This window comes from Nelumbo lutea, chromosome 4 (genome assembly GCF_056320005.1).
Source record: "Nelumbo lutea isolate HS-2025 chromosome 4, American lotus-T2T, whole genome shotgun sequence".
Taxonomy (NCBI): domain Eukaryota; kingdom Viridiplantae; phylum Streptophyta; class Magnoliopsida; order Proteales; family Nelumbonaceae; genus Nelumbo; species Nelumbo lutea.
In genome coordinates this window covers 66083372-66106342 of record NC_142687.1, presented here as the reverse complement: position 1 = coordinate 66106342, position 22971 = coordinate 66083372, and the positions used below count along the sequence as shown (strand labels likewise).

The 22971-nt window shown below is 31.9% G+C and overlaps 2 protein-coding genes and 1 non-coding gene across 3 annotated transcripts; 1 reads left to right on the top strand and 2 right to left on the bottom strand.

Moving 5' to 3' along the window:
* Nucleotides 1-3384: 3384 nt before the first annotated feature.
* On the bottom strand, nt 3385-6976 carry LOC148860913 (uncharacterized). The gene is made up of 7 exons (XM_088984984.1): nt 6580-6976; nt 6290-6420; nt 5958-6187; nt 5654-5774; nt 4878-5110; nt 4396-4737; nt 3385-3553 (listed from the first exon to the last, which is right to left on the bottom strand). Exons 1-7 carry the CDS (start codon nt 6974-6976, stop codon nt 3385-3387), a joined length of 1623 nt encoding a protein of 540 aa, XP_088841110.1.
* A 747-nt stretch (nt 6977-7723) lies between these two features.
* On the bottom strand, nt 7724-8323 carry LOC148860911 (uncharacterized). The gene has a single exon (XM_088984983.1). The coding sequence runs from the start codon at nt 8321-8323 to the stop codon at nt 7724-7726; it is 600 nt and encodes a 199-aa protein (XP_088841109.1).
* Nucleotides 7740-7846, top strand: LOC148860912 (small nucleolar RNA R71). Its single transcript, XR_016095356.1, has one exon. It is a non-coding gene; the product is annotated as a small nucleolar RNA R71 (small nucleolar RNA).
* Nucleotides 8324-22971: the final 14648 nt, after the last annotated feature.

Below are 22971 nucleotides of genomic sequence, written 5' to 3'. Positions count from 1 at the left end.
TAAAAGAGATTAACATTACCAGTTAAGAGATAGGAGTAGATTAGATCTAATCTAGGCATTATCTATTAGAAAACTGAACTCCCAATTGATAAAGAACTCCTCAGAGGAGCAGGAGACAGCTCCCTCCTAAGTCTATATAAAGGGGGCGGTCTAGCACCCAAGCATCATCAAATCCTCCAAGAGAGCTTCAGCCTTCAAGAAGAGCAATCAGCAACCAAGGAGGAAGAACAGAGTTCGCCCCCTCTCATCTGGAAGATGCGATTTCATCATGTAGTGTATGTAAGGTTTTAATTTCTGGTTGAGGGTTAGGGAAGTTTTGATTCTATAAACATTGTGAGATCTAATTGATTTTTATTTCAGTTCATTGTTTATGAGTATTCATATATTTTCTGCGATTAACTGTGAAGATTATTTTTATTGATTAAGTAAGAAGGCGCCCTTGCTCATTCAATGAGAATAATCTATGGTCGATTGAACCTCCAATTTCGTATATGATTAGTAGGTTTGATCATGGTGGCAACTAACAGAAATTGATTCCAAAAAAGTTTTCGATCTATGTTAGGAAAATGTATGATCTTGTTTAAATGGTCCGAGCTTATGAGATTGCTGACCAGAATTGGGTCTCTCCCCTCTTAATGCTATTAATAGATTAAATCCTAAGAGCATGTTTAGGATTTTCTATTAATAAGAGAAGCAATCAAAGAGCTTGTTTTGGTTGTCAAATAATACGAGTAGAGGCTGGCTATTAGAACTTGTTAATGGCTATAACCAATTTATTCGTAAACATATGAATTTATCCTTGCAATGAGGATCAATGATAAGAATCAAAGCTGAACTTACCCCTTCAACCGGAAACTATCTCCCATCGATTTGATCATTGCCTTCTGTTATTTTCTTTATTTCATCTTATTTTCTTATCTTCACAACCCCCTACTTCGTTCACTTGGAAATAAATATTTAATTCGATCAGGACTTTTATCTTTGGTTGGATTCAACACCCACGAATTGCAGAATTAGTTCAGTGGTTATCTCATTAAACTATCCAACTGAAGTTGATTTTAGTTATGGGTTGGCGATTTCCTTCTTGTTATGAACAGCCTCTTTCAAGCACATGCCAATCTATCTACGAGTAACAACACTTCTCTATCAAGAATTTAATTATTGTATATGCATTAAGGATAAGAAAATTGAATGATATCAGTTCTTGCTAAATGAATGCCAAACGAATCATGTAAATTATCTCTAAGATACATTCAATTTATTTTTTTGATCAGTTAGTCCGATTACCTAAACCCTTTCTCAAGCAATATAGGTAATCCAAGAAACAAGAGCAGATCAGCCAAATTTACTCTTACTATTAGAAACCCTAATCAAGAAATCCCAATACTGAATAACTATCAATGGGATAAGCTTAAGAGATCAATCACAGATATAAAATAACATCAATCATGGTTCGCATGGTAGAAAGAATGAAAGATTCAAAAAAAAGAAAACCCTAATTTCTTCTTTTTCTTTTTCTTTTATACTCTTTCTTGCAACTTTAGAGTCCTACTCCCCTTCGAACTCTGCTAAAATCAGCCACCTCCTGGAGCCTCCCAATAAGTTGCGGCTGTGCCTCTATTCTCCTAGGCCGAAGTGCTCCTTTGCAGCAATATCACCATGTCTTCATGCTCTATTAACCCCAAACTGTTCCAAACTCTTGTTTCCTGAAATTCAGCACAATTAGGTCAAGAACCATTAAGATTTATCATAAAAACCATGTATGAGATAATAAAAACAATGTGTAGCATGCACACACATCAAATACCCCCACACTTAAGATTTTGCTTGTCCTCAAGCAAAGATAATAATCATAAACTGGCCACTTCCCCAAATTACACCTATCTAACACATGAATTCTGGAATGAGAATGCATTAGGTGATTAGAAATCATACATAAGTATTCTAATTAATCCCCATGACAAGCCACTCTTACAACATACACAAGAACAAAGGAAGGGAAGAACATGAGATTCTTCATGCACCAGCACTCAATTCGATTCAGTATATAGTAGCTCCTTGACCGCCATGACTAACCATCATCTCAAGCTTGATCTTAACTCTTGTCAATGCACTAAATTAAATATCCAACTATATTTTTGCCCCCTTGAACCTCAACTGTCATCGAATTTTTTTTTTCTTTAACATGAGTGCATTTTATGCTCCATCTCACAAAGGTCATAGGCTAGAGGCAAATGACATTACTCATATTCCAAGTTGCTAGTTTTACTATTCAACTTGAAATAGCAGAGTTGGGAGTGAACTCATGTCATGAACTACTAGTTTTACTATTCAATTCATGACAGCATAGTAGTTCGGACTTTGTCCAGGGACAATTTTTGCTTCCTTATTGTCCTTGTTTTCTCAATTGTCAAAATTTATTCATGCATTAACAGTTCATGATGTTCACCAAATGCTCGAGTGTTCCTTAAAACTTCAATCAAGTACAACTATACACATGAATAGAATTAGTGTTGGCCATGATGAAAATCCTATTCGACTTCCTAATCCTCATATATTGTTATAAAATTGAATAAGTCACAAAAACAAATTATAACACTTACAAGTAATTTTCCTCAAACTTCATCATATTTTCTCTTGTGAATTCACTTTATAAACAGCAATTAATTTTGAGGAGCTTACCAGTTTGTGGCCTATCAATGCATTTATGTATACGGGTGCATAACTATAGCCTAAATACCCCCACACTTATCACAAACATTGTCCTCAATGTTCATATTGATAGAGTGCGAAGACGGTTTAGCATTGTAGAGAGTAGGAGTTCAAGAATCTAAGGGGTTGAGAGAACTTTCCTGAACAACTTTCAGAAATCTGTAGTGGCTCCTTTGTCATGGACCATCTAGCTGCTAAGGATGAAAAAGAACTAGGAGGAGAGAATGAAGAGCAACTAGGAGTGATCAATAATCAATGAAAGTAAAAACCTAAAATCATAAAAGAAGAACTCTGATGATATAGAAAAAAAAAAAAGAAACTACTTATCGACATTGGGTTGCCTCCCAATAAGCACTTGTTTTATGTCTAAAACTCGACATTCCAGTGTGATCAATGATCATCTAGGTATACAGTTGATGGGGTTCACAATTCCCCATCCACTATATATGGTTTGAGGCGCTGATTGTTGACCTTAAACGTGCCTTGTGTTGGGTGTGTCACCTCTATAACTCCGTGAGGGAAAATTTGTGATATGGTGAAAGGTCCGGACCATCTCGATTTTAGCTTACCTGTGAACAACCGAAGGCATGAATTGTATAACAGTACTTGTTGTCCTACTTGAAAGTCACGCCTCAATAAATTCTTGTCATGTCATCGTTTGGTTCACTCCTTTTACATCTTGGCATTCTCATAAGTTGCAAGTCTGAATTCATCCATCACATTTAGTTGCATCTGTCTCTGTGCACCTACGGCCTGCAAATCAAAATTCAATAACTTCATGGACCAATACGCTTTATGCTCAAGTTCAATGGGTAAATGACATGGTTTGCCAAAAACCAACCTATATGGGGACATGCCAATAGGTGTTTTGTATGCAATTCTATATGCCCACAATTTATTATCTAACTTGACAGACCAGTCTTTTCTTGAAGAGACTACTGCCTTCTCCAAAATTCTTTTTAATTCCCTATTAGCTAATTCGACTTGGCCACTGGTTTGGGGGTGATATAGGGTTGCTAATTTATGCATGACACCATATTTTTGCATCAGTCGCTCAAATTGGGTGTTGCAGAAATGAGTTCCCCTATCACTAATTATGGCGCGGGGTGTGCCGAATCGAATGAATAGCTTTTTAAGGAATTTAACTACTCTCCTAGAGTCATTTGTGGGTAAAGCCATGGCTTCCACCCATTTAGACACATAGTCGACAGCAACTAGGATGTATTTATTTCCAAAAGAATTTGGGAAGGCTCCCATGAAGTCAATACCCCATACATCAAAGATTTCACATATTAATATGTTAGTAAGAGGCATTTCATTGTGTCGAGAGATGTTACATGTCCTTTGGCATTGGTCACATGTGGACACATACCTATGAGCATCCTTGAATAAGGTGGGCCAATAGAAACATGATTATAGCACTTTGGCTACTGTGCGATTGGCTCCAAAATGGCCTCCTACTGCTCGGTCATGGCAATATCGGAGCACCGACTCCGTCTCCTCGTTGGGGTCACACCTCCGAATGATCTAATCTGCACAAAGCTTATACAAAAAGGGGTCCTCCCACAAATAATGTTTCACATCAGAGAAGAATTTCTTCTTCTACTTATATGAAAGATTAGGAGGGAGGACATTTCCTACGAGAAAGTTGGCAAAATCAGCATACTAAGGGGATGTATCTACCTGAATTGAGTAGAGCTGCTCATCAGGAAATTCATCTCGGAGTACGCTTGTGGTCTTCCCTCCCAAATCTGATCCTCTAACTGAGAGAGATGGTCTGCAGCCAGGTTCTCAGTGCCCTTTTTATCACGAATTTCGACATCAAACTCTTGAAGCAACAAGATCCATCTGATCAGCCTTGGCTTTGCATCCTTCTTTGCAAGTAAATGTCTGAGTGCTGAGTGATCTGTATACACTATAACTTTGGACAAGATTATATAAGAGCGAAATTTGTCAAAAGCAAAAATTACCGCTAGTAGTTCATTTTCCGTCGTGTTGTAATTATATTGAGCTCCGTTCAAGGTCCTGCTAGCATAATAAATTGGCTAGAAATTTATGTTCACTCTTTGTCCTAGAACAGCTCCAACTGTTGAATCACTCGCATCGCACATCAACTCAAAAGGGAGCGTCCAATCCGGTGCTACCATGATCGGTGCATTAGTCACTTATCCTTCAAGATATTGTATGCTTCTAGGCATTCCTTTGTAAAATCGAAGGGCACATCTTTCTGTAATAGATTGGACAAAGGCTTAGCTATCTTGGAGAAATCCTTGATGAACCTTCTATAGAATCTTACGTGCCCCAAGAAGCTTCTCACGGACCGGACAAATGTTGATGGTGGTAATTTCTCAATTGTCTCCGCCTTAGCTCTATCAACCTCAATCCCTTTCTGTGAAACCTTGTGTCCAAGTACAATACCTTCTTTTAACATGAAGTGACATTTTTCCCAATTTAGCACTAGATGAATTTCCTTACAATGCTTGAGTACTTTTTCTAAGTTATGTAGACATGCATCGAATGAAGAGCCAAAGACTGAAAAAATCATCCATGAAAATATCCATAAACTTCTCCACCGTATCAGAAAATAAAGCCATCATGCACCTTTGAAATGTTGCTAGAGCATTGCATAAACCGAATGGCATCCTCCTATAAGCAAAGGTGTCGTAAGGACATGTGAAGGTGGTCTTCTCTTGATCTTCGGATGAAATCGGAATTTGATTGTAGCCCGAGTACCCATTTAGGAAACGGTAGAACTCATGACCAGCTAGTCTCTCTATCATCTAATCGATGAAGGGTAGAGGAAAATGATCCTTGCATGTGGCTTTGTCTAGTTTTCTGTAATCAATGACACTCGCCATCCTTTCTTCAGTATGAGTTCATTCTTCTCATTCGGTACCACAGTCATACCTCCTTTCTTCGGCACTACTTGGATAGGGCTTACCCATGAGCTATCTGAGATCGGGTAGGTGATACCTACATCTAATAGCTTGATGACCTCTGCCTTCACCACATCTTTCATGTTCGTGTTCAGGCGTCTTTGAGGCTGAATCGTGGACTTGCATCTATCCTCCATCAGAATTTTATGAGTGCATATGGATGGATTGATACCCTTGATATCTGCTATCTTCCAATCTAGAGTTGTCTTGTGTTCTCGTAGCACCCACAACAATTTTTCCTTCTACAAGGGGGTCAAGGCTGATGAAATAATCACTAGTAGGGATGATGGTGCTTCTAAAAAGGCATACTCCAGATGTGGTGGGAATTGTTTCAGCTCAAGGATAGGCAGCTCTTCAATTGAAGACTTGCTTTTTGGCATTGAGGGTCTGTCCAAGCTCTCTAACTTGATGAACCACTTTCCTTGAAACTGAGGATTAGCATTCAAGTATGCTAACATGCTCTGAATTTCTTCATCGTCTCCCATTATGGCTTCTCCTTCTTGTAGGCATAACTCAAGGGGATCAGCCGACCTGTTGACCTGAAAACACCCACCAACCACATAGTCAATGACATCTATCATATAACATGAATCATCACTAGATGGTGCATGTTTCATAGCATCAGACATCTTAAAAATTACTTCCTCATTTTGAATCCTAAGGCTTAGTTGTCCTTGTTGGACATCAATCATTGCCTTTCCTGTAGCTAGGAAGGGTCGCCCTAGGATAAGTGGGACATCAACGTCCTCTTCCATATATAACACTATGAAATCTATGGGAAAAATAAATTTATCAACCTTAACAAGCACATCTTTTATGATTCCCCTAGGATGCTTGATGGACCTATCAATTAATTGCAATTTAACTCTAGTGGGTTGGGGTTCACCCAGCCCTAATTTCTTAAAAAATGAATAGGGCATCAAATTTATACTAGCTCCTAAATCACACAATGCCTTATTAATCTTTAAACTGCCTATAGTGCAAGGAATAGTAAAACCCCCTAGATCTTTCAATTTCTGAGGCAACTTATTGAGGAGGATTGCTGAGCATTCTTCATTCAATGCAACTATAGCCACGTCTCCCAATTTCCTTTTATTCGCCAAGATTTCTTTAAGGAATTTTGCATAATGCGGCATTTGGGCTAATGCATCTGCAAAAGGGATGTTAATATACAAACTTTTGAAATTTTCAAGAAACTTACCGAATTCCTTTTCCATTTTGTGTCGCTTAAGCCTATTGGGAAATGGTACTTGTGGCTTTTGACATGTCTTCTTCCTTGAATCCAACTGCTCTTCCTCCTTCTTTTCGGTCTCTAGAGTTGCACCCATCTTACCTTCTTCCTTTGCTTTCTTTTCACCTCCCACAGCTCCTTACCACTCCTCAAGGTAATGGCTTGCACTTGTTCTCTGGGATTCGCCTCTGTATTGCTAGGCAAGGCACTTGGACTCTAGCGGATATCATTTGTGCCAATTGCCCCACTTGAGTCTCTAATTCTTAATCAATGCCTCTTGATTCTGAAATCTTGTTTCCGCACTTGATATGAATTTAGTCATCAGCTCCTCTAAATTGGATTTCTTTTCCGACTGAGCAAAATTTTGAGGAGGAGGTTTCACCGCATTTTGATTTGACCACGAAAGATTGGGGTGATTCCTCCATCCGGGATTGAAGGCACAAAGATAGTGGTTACCTTGTTGCCTTTGAAGATTCCCTACAAAATCCACTTGCTCAGGAGACTGCATGAATTGATTTCCAACTTGGCATTTGGTACTGATATGACCTCCCCCACACCATTCACAGGCTACTGCTTGAACGTGCATGGCTGCCAGCTGCATGTCATCAATCTTCTTGCTAAGGGCTCCAATTTGTGCAGATAGTGTTGTATAAGTGTCTACATTATGAATACCGGGTTGCTTCCTTACTTGGGCTCTCTCGGAATGCCACTGATAGTTATTTGCAACCATTTCTTCAATAAGTGCTTGAGCAACTTCAGGTGTCTTGTTGTTAATGGACCCTCCAACTGCAGCGTCCATGATGGTCTTGTTTGCTTCAGTCGATCCATTGTAGAATGTTTGAACCTAGAGCCAAACTGGAAGTCCATGACGAGGGACCTTCCTCAATAATTCCTTGTAGCTCTCCCATGACTCATATAATGATTCCCTGTCCTGCTGAGAAAAAGTTGTGATATCATTCCACATCTTTGCAATCTTGGATGGAGGGAAATACTTGGATAGGAAGCGGCTGGCCATTTCATCCCAAGTTGAGATCAATCCAACTGGTAGAGAGTTTAGCCAAGTCTTAGCCTTGTCCTTCAAAGAGAAAGGAAATAATCTGAGTCTCACAGCCTCATCGTTGTGTTTGAATGTGTCACATATCTCCAAGAAATTGGCAATGTGAGTGTTTGGATCCTCATTAGCCAAGCCACAAAACTGAACTATGTTCTGAATCATCTGGATGATTGCCGGTTTGATCACAAAGTTGTTAGCAGCTATAGTTGGTCTCACTATGCTCGAGGCTGCCCCGGTGAGGGTTGGCTTGGCATAGTCCATCATAGTCCTTTGCTCGGCCATCTTCATTCTTTCAACCTTCCCTTGCTTCAAATCTCTAAGGCGACGGTGAAGAGTTCGGTCAATCTCCGGATCGTAGATGATGCTCTCCTTCCCACTGTTGCATGTCATATATTGAACAAGTCAAACTCGTAAAGATACTAATACACACACAACATGAATATATTATACAAAATCAGATTAACAACAGTAGATGATTTCTAATATTGTTATGATAATCCCCGGCAATGACGCCAAAAACTTGATGCGTTTAGAACTATACTAGCAAGTGCACTAGCCGATCAAGTAATATACTAATGAGTAAAGTATCATTCCCACGAGAATTAATCTAACAACTACTAGTACTAAATCTGCCTTATGTTATCAAATAATCTGAAAATCAATGAATTACTTCCTAATTAGCTAACTATTTTAGGTATTCTCGAATTAAACCATCCTAATTGAATAGAGAAAGCACTTCACGAAAATGATTGCAGAATCAATTCAGTGGTTATCTCATTAAATTATCCAATCGAAGTTGATTCCAATTATGGGTTGGCGAGTTCCCTCTTGTTATGAACAACCTCTTTCAAGCACATGCCAATCTATCTACGAGTTGAAGGGATAGGAAATCCATCACATGGATGCCCAAGATTGCGGAATAAAGGGGGTGAATTTCAAAAATTTTTCTCTCCCTTCAACTGGGAATCGAATTCTCTATTTAGAAAATCATATTTTCAATGATCATTCTTGAACCATAAACTGAACCAGATCTGAACCAAAAGATGATAGGGAGAGATAATACCTAATACAAAAAAACAATATCTCTCAATGGAGGTGTTCACGCCCAAGGTAGGATCCAAAATCTGCTCCCACTGAAGATGGCGAGATGCAGGGTGGAGTAGAATCAGCAGTGTTCTTCCCAAGAACTTGATTCTTCCCAAGAATCACCTGGACGGCTTGTGAATACAACTCCTACCAATCTTTTCTCCAAAAGATTGAAATCAAGATCCAATCTTGATTTCTCCCAATGAATGGAGATCGAATTGCTATAGGCGACGGCTACAGGAAGGAGGCGGCTAGAGAGTATTTGCAGCGTGTAGAATTCTCTCTTCTGTGATCTCAGCTCTGAAGACAAGACTGTTGCTGGTGATTGTGTTGGATGTCTAAAGGTTGCCACCCCCTCTTCCTTTTATAGACTTAAAGGGATCAGCTCCTAATTCCATTAGGAGTTGCTAACCCAAATCATATCTGGATTAGAAGCCCCTTTAAGATAAGGGATAATCCTTATTTTATTTGCAGATTAGATCAGCCAGCTCCTAATCTAATTAGGAAGTTTCCAAATCTAAATCTTATTTAGATCTTGGACTCTCTGAGTGGATAGGGTGTGGGCCTAATCCTATCAGCTGATCTTATCTCAGAATTCGCCCCTTAAAGACTAATCAAATTAGCACAGTTCGAAATGGGCTTGAGGCCCATTTAGGGTTATGTATTCATTAGGCCTTCCAAACTGTTGCCTAGTTAGGCTTTCTTGTATGGCGTGGGACTCAAACATTGAACTACACATCAGCCACATGGGTTCAGCCCAGCCTTTGTTACAAGGCCTGGCCGAATACACTGTTATAGGCAGTGCACCCCCTGAAACCCATCAGATGGGCTCTATGGGCCCAACACTTACCCTAAGTGGTCCCTGGGCCAAGCCACCTTGTAACACCCAAGGACTGTGGGCAGATGCAAGATTAGCCCATCAGGTATTATCCTCAATGGCTTTACACTTAACCTCTCAGCCCATAATGATCATACACTGCCCAACAAGAGAGGACCTCTCCCTTGGCTGCAAGGAACAGTGTTGCACTCTCTCAAATATGGATCCCGAGAATTAAAACATATTTGCAAACATTTCGAAACCATAATATATATACTTTTATATCTCATATAAAATATATTTTGCAAAACAAATATCAACGATTGAAATCGGTTGCCGGCAGTCTTGGTTTCCATCAGTGAGAGTGCATCCCCGATCATTACCTTTGTCCAACAAAGGGGCTGATCATGTCACTATGATCACCCACTCAGATGAATTCTCAGACTGTCCCAACATACCCAGGTTTTGACCCCCGCTAAGGATCTCACTGATTGGTATATCAAAGATAGTCCAATCCGACACCTAGTGCAATATCATAATCGAGTCTAGGGGTCGGGTGTAACTTTCCAGTTTTGCCCATCAATCTCCAAGGTCCAGGGCAATACTGGAAATCTGGTCCAATTCAAAGATTCAATTGATCCCACACTGTGTGTGCCTAGGGTCTCACCCTGGTAACTGAGACAAGCCACCCCAACTGACTTGGTGGCACCATAGTGTTAGCCTTGTCAGGATAAGTCTCCCCAGACCGACCCACTGGCTGTGAACATTCTAAACTAACACGAGTCTCATTAAGTGTCCAGTTTAAGGGTATTACACAGAAACATACCAAGGGAACATGAATCAAATATGCACTTTTATTCATTTACAATAAATTCATAAAGTACATCATTTTGATTGAAGCTAAGGGCATACAAAACTGTCTAACATGAGTAACAACTTTTATATCTCTATCAAGAATTTAATTATTGTAGATGCATTAAGGATAAGAAAATCGAATCATATCAGTTCTTGTTGAATAAATGCCAAACGAATCATGTAAATTATCTCTAAGATACATTCAATTCATTTTCTTGATCAGTTAATCCAATTACGTAAACCCTTTCTCAAGCAATATAGGTAACCAAGAAACAAGAGCAGATCGGCCGAATTTACTCTTACTACTGAAAACCCTAATCAAGAAATCCCAATACTGAATAACTATCAATCAGATTAGCTTAAGAGATCAATCACAGATCTGAAATAACATCAATCATGGTTCTCATGGTAGAAAGAATGAAAGATTCAAACAAAAGAAAACCCTAGTTGAACCTAGGTTACCGAAATTGCTGAATTAAAGAAGAAGACAACCTAAAACTTCAGCATGAATTCTCGATCTCCTCTCCAATTATCCTTCGGCAACCTTGTGATCTTTCTCCCAGCACTTCTCCTTTGGTTCCTGTAACAAGAAATCGAACCCTAATTTTTTCTTTTTCTTTTATACTCTTTCTTGCAGCTTTAGAGTCCTACTCCCCTTCGAACTCTGCTAAAATTAGCTGCCTCCTGGAGCCTCCCAATAAGTTGCAGTTGTGCATCTATTCTCCTAGGCCGAAGTGCTCCTTTGCAACAATATCACCATGTCTTCATGTTCTATTAACACCAAACTATTCCAAACTCTTGTTTCCTGAACTTCAGCTCAATTAGGGCAAGAACCATTAAGATTTATCATAAAAACCATGTATGAGACAATAAAAACAATGTGTAGCATGCACACACATTTCAATTAGGGCAAGAACCATTAAGATTGTCGCCCATTGTATTCTAATGAAGCAATGATCTAACCATCAGTAGACTTAGCACTCAAGTAGTGGATCTCGACAAAATAGTTGTGAATTGAAAAAAGCCCTTTCGCTCCACTTCTGCCAGTCTTGTGGTCGCTCTACAACAAATGACATATAACTAGCTTAGTCTCAGGGAAGGGATTACTAGAATTGGCGCCAATATCATTGTCGTATCATGTGTCCAAAGATTCTCTCTAGTGGTGGTGGTGCGATGTTCGACTAAGAAAGAGAGGAGAGATACAAAGAGGGTGACAGAGAGAGAGAGAGAGAGATGACTAAGAAAGGAGAAAGACGATGAGGGTAGGAAGAATGTGAAGAGGAAGAGGCATGAGAAGAAAAAGTGAAAACCCCACCTTGTTCACACCTGTTCTATAGCGGTAGTCACTTGGTATTAGCTAAAAACCAATATTTCTTGTAGTGTGACTTTAACATGGAGTAGTATATTGCTACACTCTTCTCCCCCTGTCTTAGATTGTTCACATCATTCTTAAATTATAGGATCTTGCAACATTTAACTTTTGATAATATAATTCTATAACACTATTGTAAATCTACTTTGTTGAAGTCATCTAGAGGTAATACTGACTTATGTGAGGCTACATAGATTTGACTAACCATCCAATCACTGTGTGGTTCTCCCGCATCCACTTTTCATATGTAGGATCAGTCTCTACAGGTTTCTCCTTACTACCTGTGAGATACCCCAGTTTACCTCTACTGTAAACATAAATCTTTATAGACTATGCCCATGCTAGGTAATTTGTTCCATCCAATTTAATTGTAGTCACACCAGTCAAAAAGGAATATGTTAGACCAACCCTAGATACTAGAATCTGCTTTATCTCACTTCCAGATTTCTCCATTGACCAAACAAAATTTAAAAAATATGTTTTTAGTCTTTATGAACCCAATTGAGGTCAGTCTAGTATCCGAAGGTTAAAAATCTAGGGTTTCACTACACCCAATTGCTTGGAAGAAAGGAAGAAGAAGCAGTCACTCCTACCAGAGCTATCCAAACTTCTTCCAACCTCAATCACCCACTCTGATCAATCAAAAACTTATCTCTTCATACACTTCTTTAATCGAAGGGTATATGGGAAAAGAAAGAAAAAATAATAAAAAAAAAGGAGAAAGAACTGCTCTGACACTAATATGTGATTATGTCCTCTAAATCTGATATTAATTTCTGATTATAGCAATAAAAATGAAGAAAGAAAAGAGGAATACAACAGGAAAAAAAAGATTGAAAAGAAGAAAGAGAAAGGAGAAGAGAGTTCGATGATGTTCTCTCCTCACTAATCTTTTATTAATCTAACTTAATTAGGATTAATTACAAGTCTGCCCTTTAAGTGGGTGGTAGCTCATCAATAACTTAAAAGAAATTAAAGAGAGGTTAACAAGCCCATAAAGAAAAGGCCCATTAACAAATAAAGAATAAAAAGAACACTACTTAACAAAAAACAAGCACTATGGCCCATTCGGTTTAGTCCCTCTATAGTAATAATGATATAAATTATAATTTTATGACTAATTAAATTTAATAAATAATTAAAATTTTTAAATATTTGAAATATCAAAAAATTTAATAACTAAATCATATTTTAACTATTATTTAAAAAACAAAAAAAAATTAAATAACAAATTTATGTAATGACTTTAAAATTTTATCAAAAACACAAAAATAATTATAATATATTTTATAATAAGATTATAAAATATAAATAATCCAAAAAAAATTAAATATTACTGAAATCATGAAAAATATTTTAAATAATTTAGAGGTATTGAAGCTTCCAAATAAAAAAATGTGTAATAACTTTCAAAAAATATTTTTAATAGATATTATCATATTAATAAATAGAACAATAATTGCAATTATTAATATACTAATAATAAAAACATGATTTCACTTATATCAATTACTAATTAGAGAAAATAATTTTTAGAATAAAAACTAACATTTATTAATAATAGTTTAAAAATACTTATCCATATCTATTATATATTTATATATACTAAAATTAATATTTGTTGTATGTTTAGTAATTATTTATTGTATTTTGTGATAAATAAATTTTTCAATAATTATATACGAATTTATTTTCATTTTGTTATTCAACAATAAATTTTCAATAATTATTTGAGATTAAACTATTGTTATTTATTAGAGATTAGACTATTAATTTAGCTGAAATTAGTTGTCGTTATTTTCATATTGTTATACCTGCCTTTCTCTACATTCACCTAGAGGTGTAAATCGGGCCCTGTGGGCGGGCCATGATGTGTCGGCCTATGGCTTCTCTCCCCTAGGATACTTTGGGGGATCAGCCTAGCACGGCCCACGGCACAAGCCCATGAGCCCAAGCCCACATGGGCTTGTGCCATGCTACAAACCAAGCTAATCTGTGGGTTGAGCCTTGGGCCAAGCCGAGCTACAGACCTAACCAAGCCATGAGAGGTATATTTAAAAACTAAAAAATTTAAAGTAAATTAATGAAAATATTGATTATCAAAATTAACTTTGGTAATAAAAATATTGATATTTTCATTTTCATTGGTATTTAGAAATTGTTAAATATTAAATTGTAAAATTATTGGGGAGTTTTAACTATATTTATAATCTCCATAAATATTCAAAAAAATTAATATTTTTTAAAAATTATTAAGTTGGAAAATTTTAATAATTTCTATAATTCATTATTGATAATTTATATTGTTTTTTGGTAATTATTAAATTGGAAAATTATGTCCATAATTATTAGTAATTTACATTCAATGGGAAATTTTAATAATTTCCATAATTCATTATTGATAATTTATATTGGTTTTTGGTAATTATGAAATTGGAAATTTATTAGGGAAATTTAATATCCATAACTTATATTTGGTAATTCTTAATAATTTCAATAGTTATAGGTAATTTAAATTAGTTTTTGGTATTTATTGGGAAATTTTAATTTAGTCATTTCATAAATTATTTTTCATGTTTTTGTTAATGTAATTTAGTGAAAATTAATTTGCATCTTTTTATATTTTCAATCATTAATCATTTATAAATTCAGAAATTTTTTTCACTTTGGGAGTAGGGGTGTCCACAGTTCGGTTAACCAAACCATGGCCCCTTTTTGTAAACCGAACCAGCAGTACTTTGCCAAACTGAAACCAAACCAATACCACTAGTTAACCGGTCTGCCAGTTTTGATTTTTGACCGGTTTGGTTTTTTGGTATTTTATATTTATAATATATATTATATAAATATATGTATAATATTATATTATAAATAATAAATGATATATTATAAATATTTTAAAAATATATAATATATTTATAAATAGATCATTATAAATATAATATAAGTATATATTTATATATTAATGAATACATATTTATATAAAATACATAGAAAATATGTGACATATATTAAAAATATTTATAAAATATACATATAAATAAATATATATATATATATATATATATATATATATATATATATATATCGGTCAGTTCAGATAACCATCGGTTTTTTTATAGGTTAATCGAAAACCAAACTGGTCCTTCGGTTTTTGAAAAATTTTGAACTGAAACCGAACCGACCAGTTTGGTTAACCTCATTTTGCGGTTCAATTTTCTCAGTTTGGTTCGGTTTTTCAGTTTTTCAGTTTTTCATGGACAGCCCTAATTGATTCCATTAATGTAAATTTAATATTACTGATTACCCGTACTTAGTATGGGGTCATTTACTAGTTTGATTTGAAAGGAGAAGAGAGTGACTCCACTTTGGGAGATGATACATTGATACAAGTATTTTTATCCATGTCTACATTTTATAAGAACAACAAGTTACGATCAATTATGGTAAGGGAGATAGTAGAAACACTTTGCATTAAGGCTCAATTTGGAAGGAGTATAAAGAGTGAGAAATCTTGAATTTTTGTATTGTACATATTTATATTGTACTCTTTCCAAATTGAGGCTAAGGCTTAGTTTGGAAGGAATACAAATGCAAATATTTGTATTTATACTCCTTTCAAATTGAGCCTAATTTGTTATTGCATCTCTGTTGTCTGCTATGCAAATATTTGTCAGGTGCCCAATTGATCATAGGAGGATAGGTTTGAAGTTTTAGGTGTTTTAATCTTTACTAGTTAGGACTCATGCGATGCACAGATTTTATTAAGAAAATTTGAGAAAGGAGCTTTATGTTGGACTACAAATAAGTTGGATAAGATCAGATCCAATTCAAGTCCGATATACTAATCCGTTAAGAGGTAGATTTTGATATCCCTCCTAATCCTAACAAATCAGAAATTTAACGAATGGAATTTGGATATTGGCTGATTTGATCCATTGTGACCCGACCCGATCTGTTAATTATGAAATATTAAATATTATACATTTTATATTTTAATATATTATTATATTATATAAATAATATAATACATTATTTATATTACATAATATAAATATAATTCTAATCAAATCGGATTCGAATCAGATATTCGATATTCAAATTCAAATTGAATCATGCTCTTGAAAATCCGATGGGTCTTTATCAAATTCAGATTAGTTGGATTTTCTTATTGGATCGGATATGCCCTTACCTAATTCAATTTGATCCATTTGTAGCCCTAGCTTTATGACATGTCCAAGTAAACGGTACTCATCTAAGTCCAATTCAAGCATTGTTTTGGAATATGTCTAATTTATTTTATCGCAATTCAAGTTGCACTTTAGTGAGAGGCTAATTTCCTTCGCTCTTGAGAAATCTGCATTATTTTTTTTTTTGTATATTAATGTTAAATTTTTTGTTAATTTTTAAAATTTTATCATTTGTAATTACTTTTGTATAACTTTTATGTAAAAAAAATTTACCAAAACATTTTTTGGTTTGTAATTATTTCTAAATAAAGTTGGTTAAGGGTAATTTGGCATTTAAATAAAATGCATTACATCAACATTTTTTCTATTTTGAATGCTAGTTGAAGGATAATATTTGTACCTTTTTTCAAAACAATATGGGTGGTTTTCATTAAGGTCAAAACATATATAGGGAAAGTTCATAGGATTGTTAGAAAACCCAATGATTTTTCTAGATAAAATTTAAGCTGAATTTTAATTAATTAAACTATATTTAAGGTTAATAAGTTTTATTATTTTTTTCTTTTTATTAATAATTATATTAAATATGGAATTTAAGTTCATTAGTAAAAGTTAATTATAAAACTAATAATTGTTAGATAATTTTGTATTAGTTTTATATCAATTTTAAATGGATGTTAGTTTTTTATTTATTTTATTGCATTTGATTAATTAATTAATTTTTTATTATATTATTAAATATATTTTTATCAATAATAATTAATAATTAGGTATCTTATTTAAGTAATTTAATAAATTACTTTTACTATGGTTACTAAATTTGTATTATAATGAACTATAAATGGATTATAATTTTTATAATTTTATTTAATGTTTCCACCTCGTCCTTGACTTAGACGATTAAACCATTTGAACCATTGCTTGGCCTTATTTCCAATTATGGGCTTCCAAAAACCTACTATGTTGTCAAAGACCATGGATTTGGTTAAAACCTGTTTAACCTATGCGATTGAACCATTAACCCTTTTGATTTAGTCATTGGGCCATGGATTACAATTTACAATGTATTGAAATTTTTTTATACTTAACTTTGTGCTCAGGTGTCTTATTAGGGTGATTTTTTTATTTAATTGGGTAACTTTTCATGACCTTTGCGACCCCACAAAAAAAAAAAAAACTCATTTTGTGGTCACAAATTTCAATTTCAGGCTCTTTTATTTATAAAAATTAAAAACTAAAATAGAAAGTATAAATTAAACCTAAAATAATATATACACACAAAATCCAATTATATTCAATCATATTATACATATATAGATGGATTTCTACCAAAAAACATACATATATAGATGGATGATGTGTCATGGTTTGATTTGCTCAACTCAAACAGTTGAACAGTTAACTTGTGACCTAGAGGCAAAAACTATTCAACCTTCAAGTTGCTTTTTAAAGCATTGGTTTTATTTGTTGAGTGAATTAAATAATACTTATTCCAAAATATAAATTATTTAATTAGTTAACTTAAAAATGAATTACCTTTTAAATTGAAATAGATTACTTAGCCTAATAATATATCATTGAATATCTCCATTTTCAATATGTTATTTTTTATTGATATATATATATATATATATATATATATATATATATATATAGATACAAGATGGTCCACGTCACCATGTCTCTCCTTGCTCCAAACCCCCCTTCCTAATTTTCTGTTTTTTGATTTTTTGATTTTTTAATTGCATACAATTATCCATTAAACCAATAAGGAAATAACATATGCTTAAACTATTTCTAACAACCATAAAGAAAGAGTGGTTTTATTTTCTAATGTTTAGCCAAGTGGCACCACTTTCCCCCACTTTATACGAAATTGTCTCTAATACTTATTTATCTCCTAAGTATCTCTAACTCATATTTATCTTTTAAATTATCTATAATTTAGTAGAGAGATTTTCAACTAAACTATCTCTAATTCATATTTATCCTCTCCCCCACCTTTTATCTACATCTACCTAAATAATTTTTCAATTATAAAGTTCCAAAATTATTTAAATATTATAAAAAAATTATATACTAACCTTAAAATATTTATTCAAAACATAAAATTAATTATAATAGATTTAGTAATATTCATATTATTAATAATTCTACATTTTTACAAAATTCATCAATCTTAATGTCATTCAAATAATAAAATTTTAATATTAAAAAATAAAACATTATTTAAATATTTCAATAACTAAATATCATAAATAACAAGATAAATAATTATATAAGAAAATATTTAATATTATGTAATCATTTTAAAATAAATAAAATTCAAATAATGAAAATTTTTAAATATTTTACATATTATTTAAATATTTAAATAACGAAATATTTAACATAACTAAATTTTAAATAGTCAAAATAATGAAATTATGTAACAAATTTAAAAACATCTTTAAAAGTAGAAAAATAAGTATAATAGATTTCACAGTATTCATATTAATAATAATTTAATATTTTACAAAATTAATAACGAATTTTGTAATAATAGTACTAATTATAGTTTTATGGATTATTAAATTCAATAAATAATTAATATTTTAAAATTTTAAACAACAATACTATTTAAATAACTAAATAATATTATAAATAGCTAATTTCACTTATATCAATTAATAATTATAAAAAATAACTTTAAAAAAATTACTATTTATTAGTAATAATTTTACAATAATAGTGTATATTCATTATATATTTATTTATAGTAATTATATATTTTTTTTATAATTTATTGATTAATATTTATTAGATATTAAAATATTATTGGAGATTGCACAACTTATTGACTAATTTAATATATATTCGATATTTATTATATTTTTGTATTTTTATTAGATATCTATTGTATTTTCATTATACATTTTTTTCAACAATTGTGTATTTTTGTTATAAATTTTAAATGATTATTGGAGATTAAACTATTGTTACTTATTAGAGATCAAACTATAAATTTAGCTGAAATTAGGAATATTTAAGGATTGGTTCGGTTTAGTTGCGGGTTGTTTTGCCAACCAAATCGACTTGGTTAGGTCAGGAGTTTGTCACCCGAAACCAACTAACCATTAGTAAAAACCCACCAACTCGGGTTGTATCGGTTTGGGTCTATTTTTCGGTTTGGTTTGTTTGCTCAAAAAATTTAAACTTCAAATTTAAAATTAAATTTAATAAATTATTGTTAAAAATAAATTTATGATATAAAATATTTTAGATAAGAAATACGGGAATTTCTCACTTTACTATATTAAAAACATATTTAAAATACTATGGTTAGGTCAGTTCAATTTTGGTCGATTTACAAATGGCCAAACCAAAATTGGCCTAAGTTGGTCAAGTTGGAAACTTGCTAAACCAAAATTGATTGAAAATATTAGAAAATCGACCAACTTGAGTTGAGCTTGGTCGGATTGGTTACTAAAAAGTTAAAATATAAAACAATTATATAATCTTTAACAAAGTTTGTACATTCCACGGGTCCCCGCTAGTATATATTGACTTGGGAATGAGGAGGTATTGACTTATAAAAGTGTGAATGAGGAGGTATTGACTTTTGGAATATTTCTTTAGTGAAATACACCTCTTCTTGAATTTAGTTCATCTCCATTGAAAGGGCAAAAAATGTAATTAAAAGAATACCATTAAGTACATTAAATTACCTATCATTAAGTCTCACATTTAAGTCATTAAATAAATCACATTCTCTCTCATTGAATCCAACATTTATACTTTTGTTTATCATCATTAAATTCCACTAATAAATTCATACACAATAATTATTAATAGAATGAAATTTTTATATATTTTTAAAATAAACATAGAAATGAAATCATATTTTCCATCTAAGCGGTTGGTAAGTAGTTCAACCATTTGTGTCAAATGGTAATTTCATGATATCATAAATAAATAATACCAATTTAAAAATATAAAAAATATTTTTGTTTATTATCATTAAATTCTACTAACAAATCCCTACACAATAACTATTAATAGAATGAAATTTTATATTTTTAAAATAAACCTATAAATGAAATCATATTTTCCATATATGTCGTGGGTAGGTACTTCAACCATTTGGGTCAAATGGATAATTTCATGATGTCATAATAACTATGATAATAAACATAACTTTATTAATGATGGGCATCAAATAAATAACTTAAAACCAATGGGAAATTAAGCCATCTTCCTATCTAGGGGGTGGGTTGGTGGTTCAACCTTTCAAGTCAAATAGGTTAACCCATGATGTATAGTTAAAAATAATTTTCTTTTAAAATAGAATAGTATAAAAAATATGAAACAATTTTGGGCACATCTATAATATCATATACTAATAATATAAACAAAATAAGTATGACAAATAATAATTATTTTATCAATGATATAAATGAAATGCAAAATTTAAAACCAGGTTGAAAATGAAACCATTTTCATATCTAGAAGGTAGGTAGGTCAATGATCTAACATTCCGGGTCAAATGGGTCAATCTATGATGTCATAACTAAGTAACGGATATTAAATATATACATAAATACATACATACATATATAAACTCAAAGAAAAATATAAGCTTTGTATTACAATTCTATTGTTATATATTCACCATATTAAACAAAAATAAATGTGAAAATAATAATTACTTTTATCTATGATGAAAATAGAATACATGGTTTAAAATCAACCTAAAAAGTAAGGTGGTTTTCCATCCAAGTGATGGGTTAGTGGTTAAACTATCCATGCCAAATGAATGTTATTATTAAATAATAAAATATATAAAATTCTAGAAAACGTAGAAATTTGTTGACAATTTTGGGTATATTCTATAATATTATATATTCATCATATAAAAAATGTGATTAATGAGAATTATTTCCATTAATTATAGAAATGGGATAAAAAATAGGATAAAAAATAAAAAAAATATTGATGTTTAAGACATGACCTGACTAACCATGTCAAATGATTCAATAATTTAATTAGCTATGTCATCGTAGGCAAGTGGTTTGGTAGGGATGCAAACAAATCAGATCAGATTTGAATTAGGGTAATTCAAATATGATCTAATCCAAAGATTCAACTAGATATCAAAACTATTGATTTGAATCCGAATCCGGTCAAGATGTCAGATATTCGAATTTGATACGATTCGATTTAATTTTTTTAAAAAAGAAATAAATTATTAAAAGAAAAAGAAAAATATATCAATTGAAATAAAAAAAACAAAAAATATAAGTATTTTTTCAACTGTTTTCATCATATAAAAAGTTTTCAAAAATGCAATATAAATAACATATTTATAAATAAATAATAAATAGCATATATACTATATATAAATAATATATATATATATATATAAATAATTGATTTGACCACAATATTAAAAACCAATGTTCAAACAATATATTGGAATTTCATTTCCTCTTGGTAACTAAATAATTTTTATTATCTCATAAATTAAATAAATAAATAATAAAAATATAGAATTTTTTTTTTAAATTTTATAAAAAATTTAAACATACATTAATATTATATATTCTTCATATTACAAAAAATATGTTTGAAAAATGAGAATTATTGTTAGTAAAGATAGAAATGACTAAAATACAAAGAAAAATATGAATTGATGTCTTAATCAACTAGTAAGGTCCTTTGATTATTGATTATTATCATCACCATCATTTGGTATTGCCACATGCAAAAATAAGAATTAATTTTATTGATGACAAAAATGTAATAAATGGTTTAAAATCAACCGAAAAAGAAAAAAATAGTTTTTCCATCCAAGTAGTGGGTTAGTGGTTCAACTATTAATGTCAAATAGATCAATACATGATGCTATTATTAAATAATAAAATACATAAAATTCTAGAAAATGTGGAAATTTGTAGATAATTTTAGATACAATATATAATATTATATATTCATCATATAAAAAAGTGTGATTAATAAGAATTATTTTCATTAATGATAGAAATAGGACAAAAATAAAGAGCATTAATATCTTACACACGACCCCACTAACCATGTCAAATGGTTTAATGATTTAATTAGCTAGGTCATTGTAGGCAAGTGGTTTGGTAGGGATGCAAATAGATTGGATCGGATTTGAATCAATGTATATATGAATTCAATTCGATCCAAAGATCTAATTGAATCTCATAAATATTGATTCAAATTTGAATCTGATCAATATGTTGGATATCTGAGTCTGATACAACCCAATTTAATTTAAAAAATAATAAATTATTAAAAGGAAAAGAAAATATAATAATTGAAACAAAGAAAAACAAAAATATAAGTATTTTTTCAACTATTTTAATCATATAAGAAGTTTACAAAAATGCAATATAAATAACATATATATATATATATATATATATATATATAATTGATTTTACCACAATATTAAAAACCAATTTATTGGAATTGCATTTCCTCTTGGTGAATATGTAATTTTTATTATCTCATACATTAAATAATAAAAAATAAAAATATAGAATTTTTTATAAATTTTATAGAAAAATTTGAACATGCATTAATATTATATATTCTTCATATTAAACAAAAATATGTTTGAAAAATAAGAATTATTGTTAGTAAAGATAGAAATGGCTAAAATATAAAGAAAAAAATGAATTAATGTCTTAATCATAGTCCATTTTACTGGTTA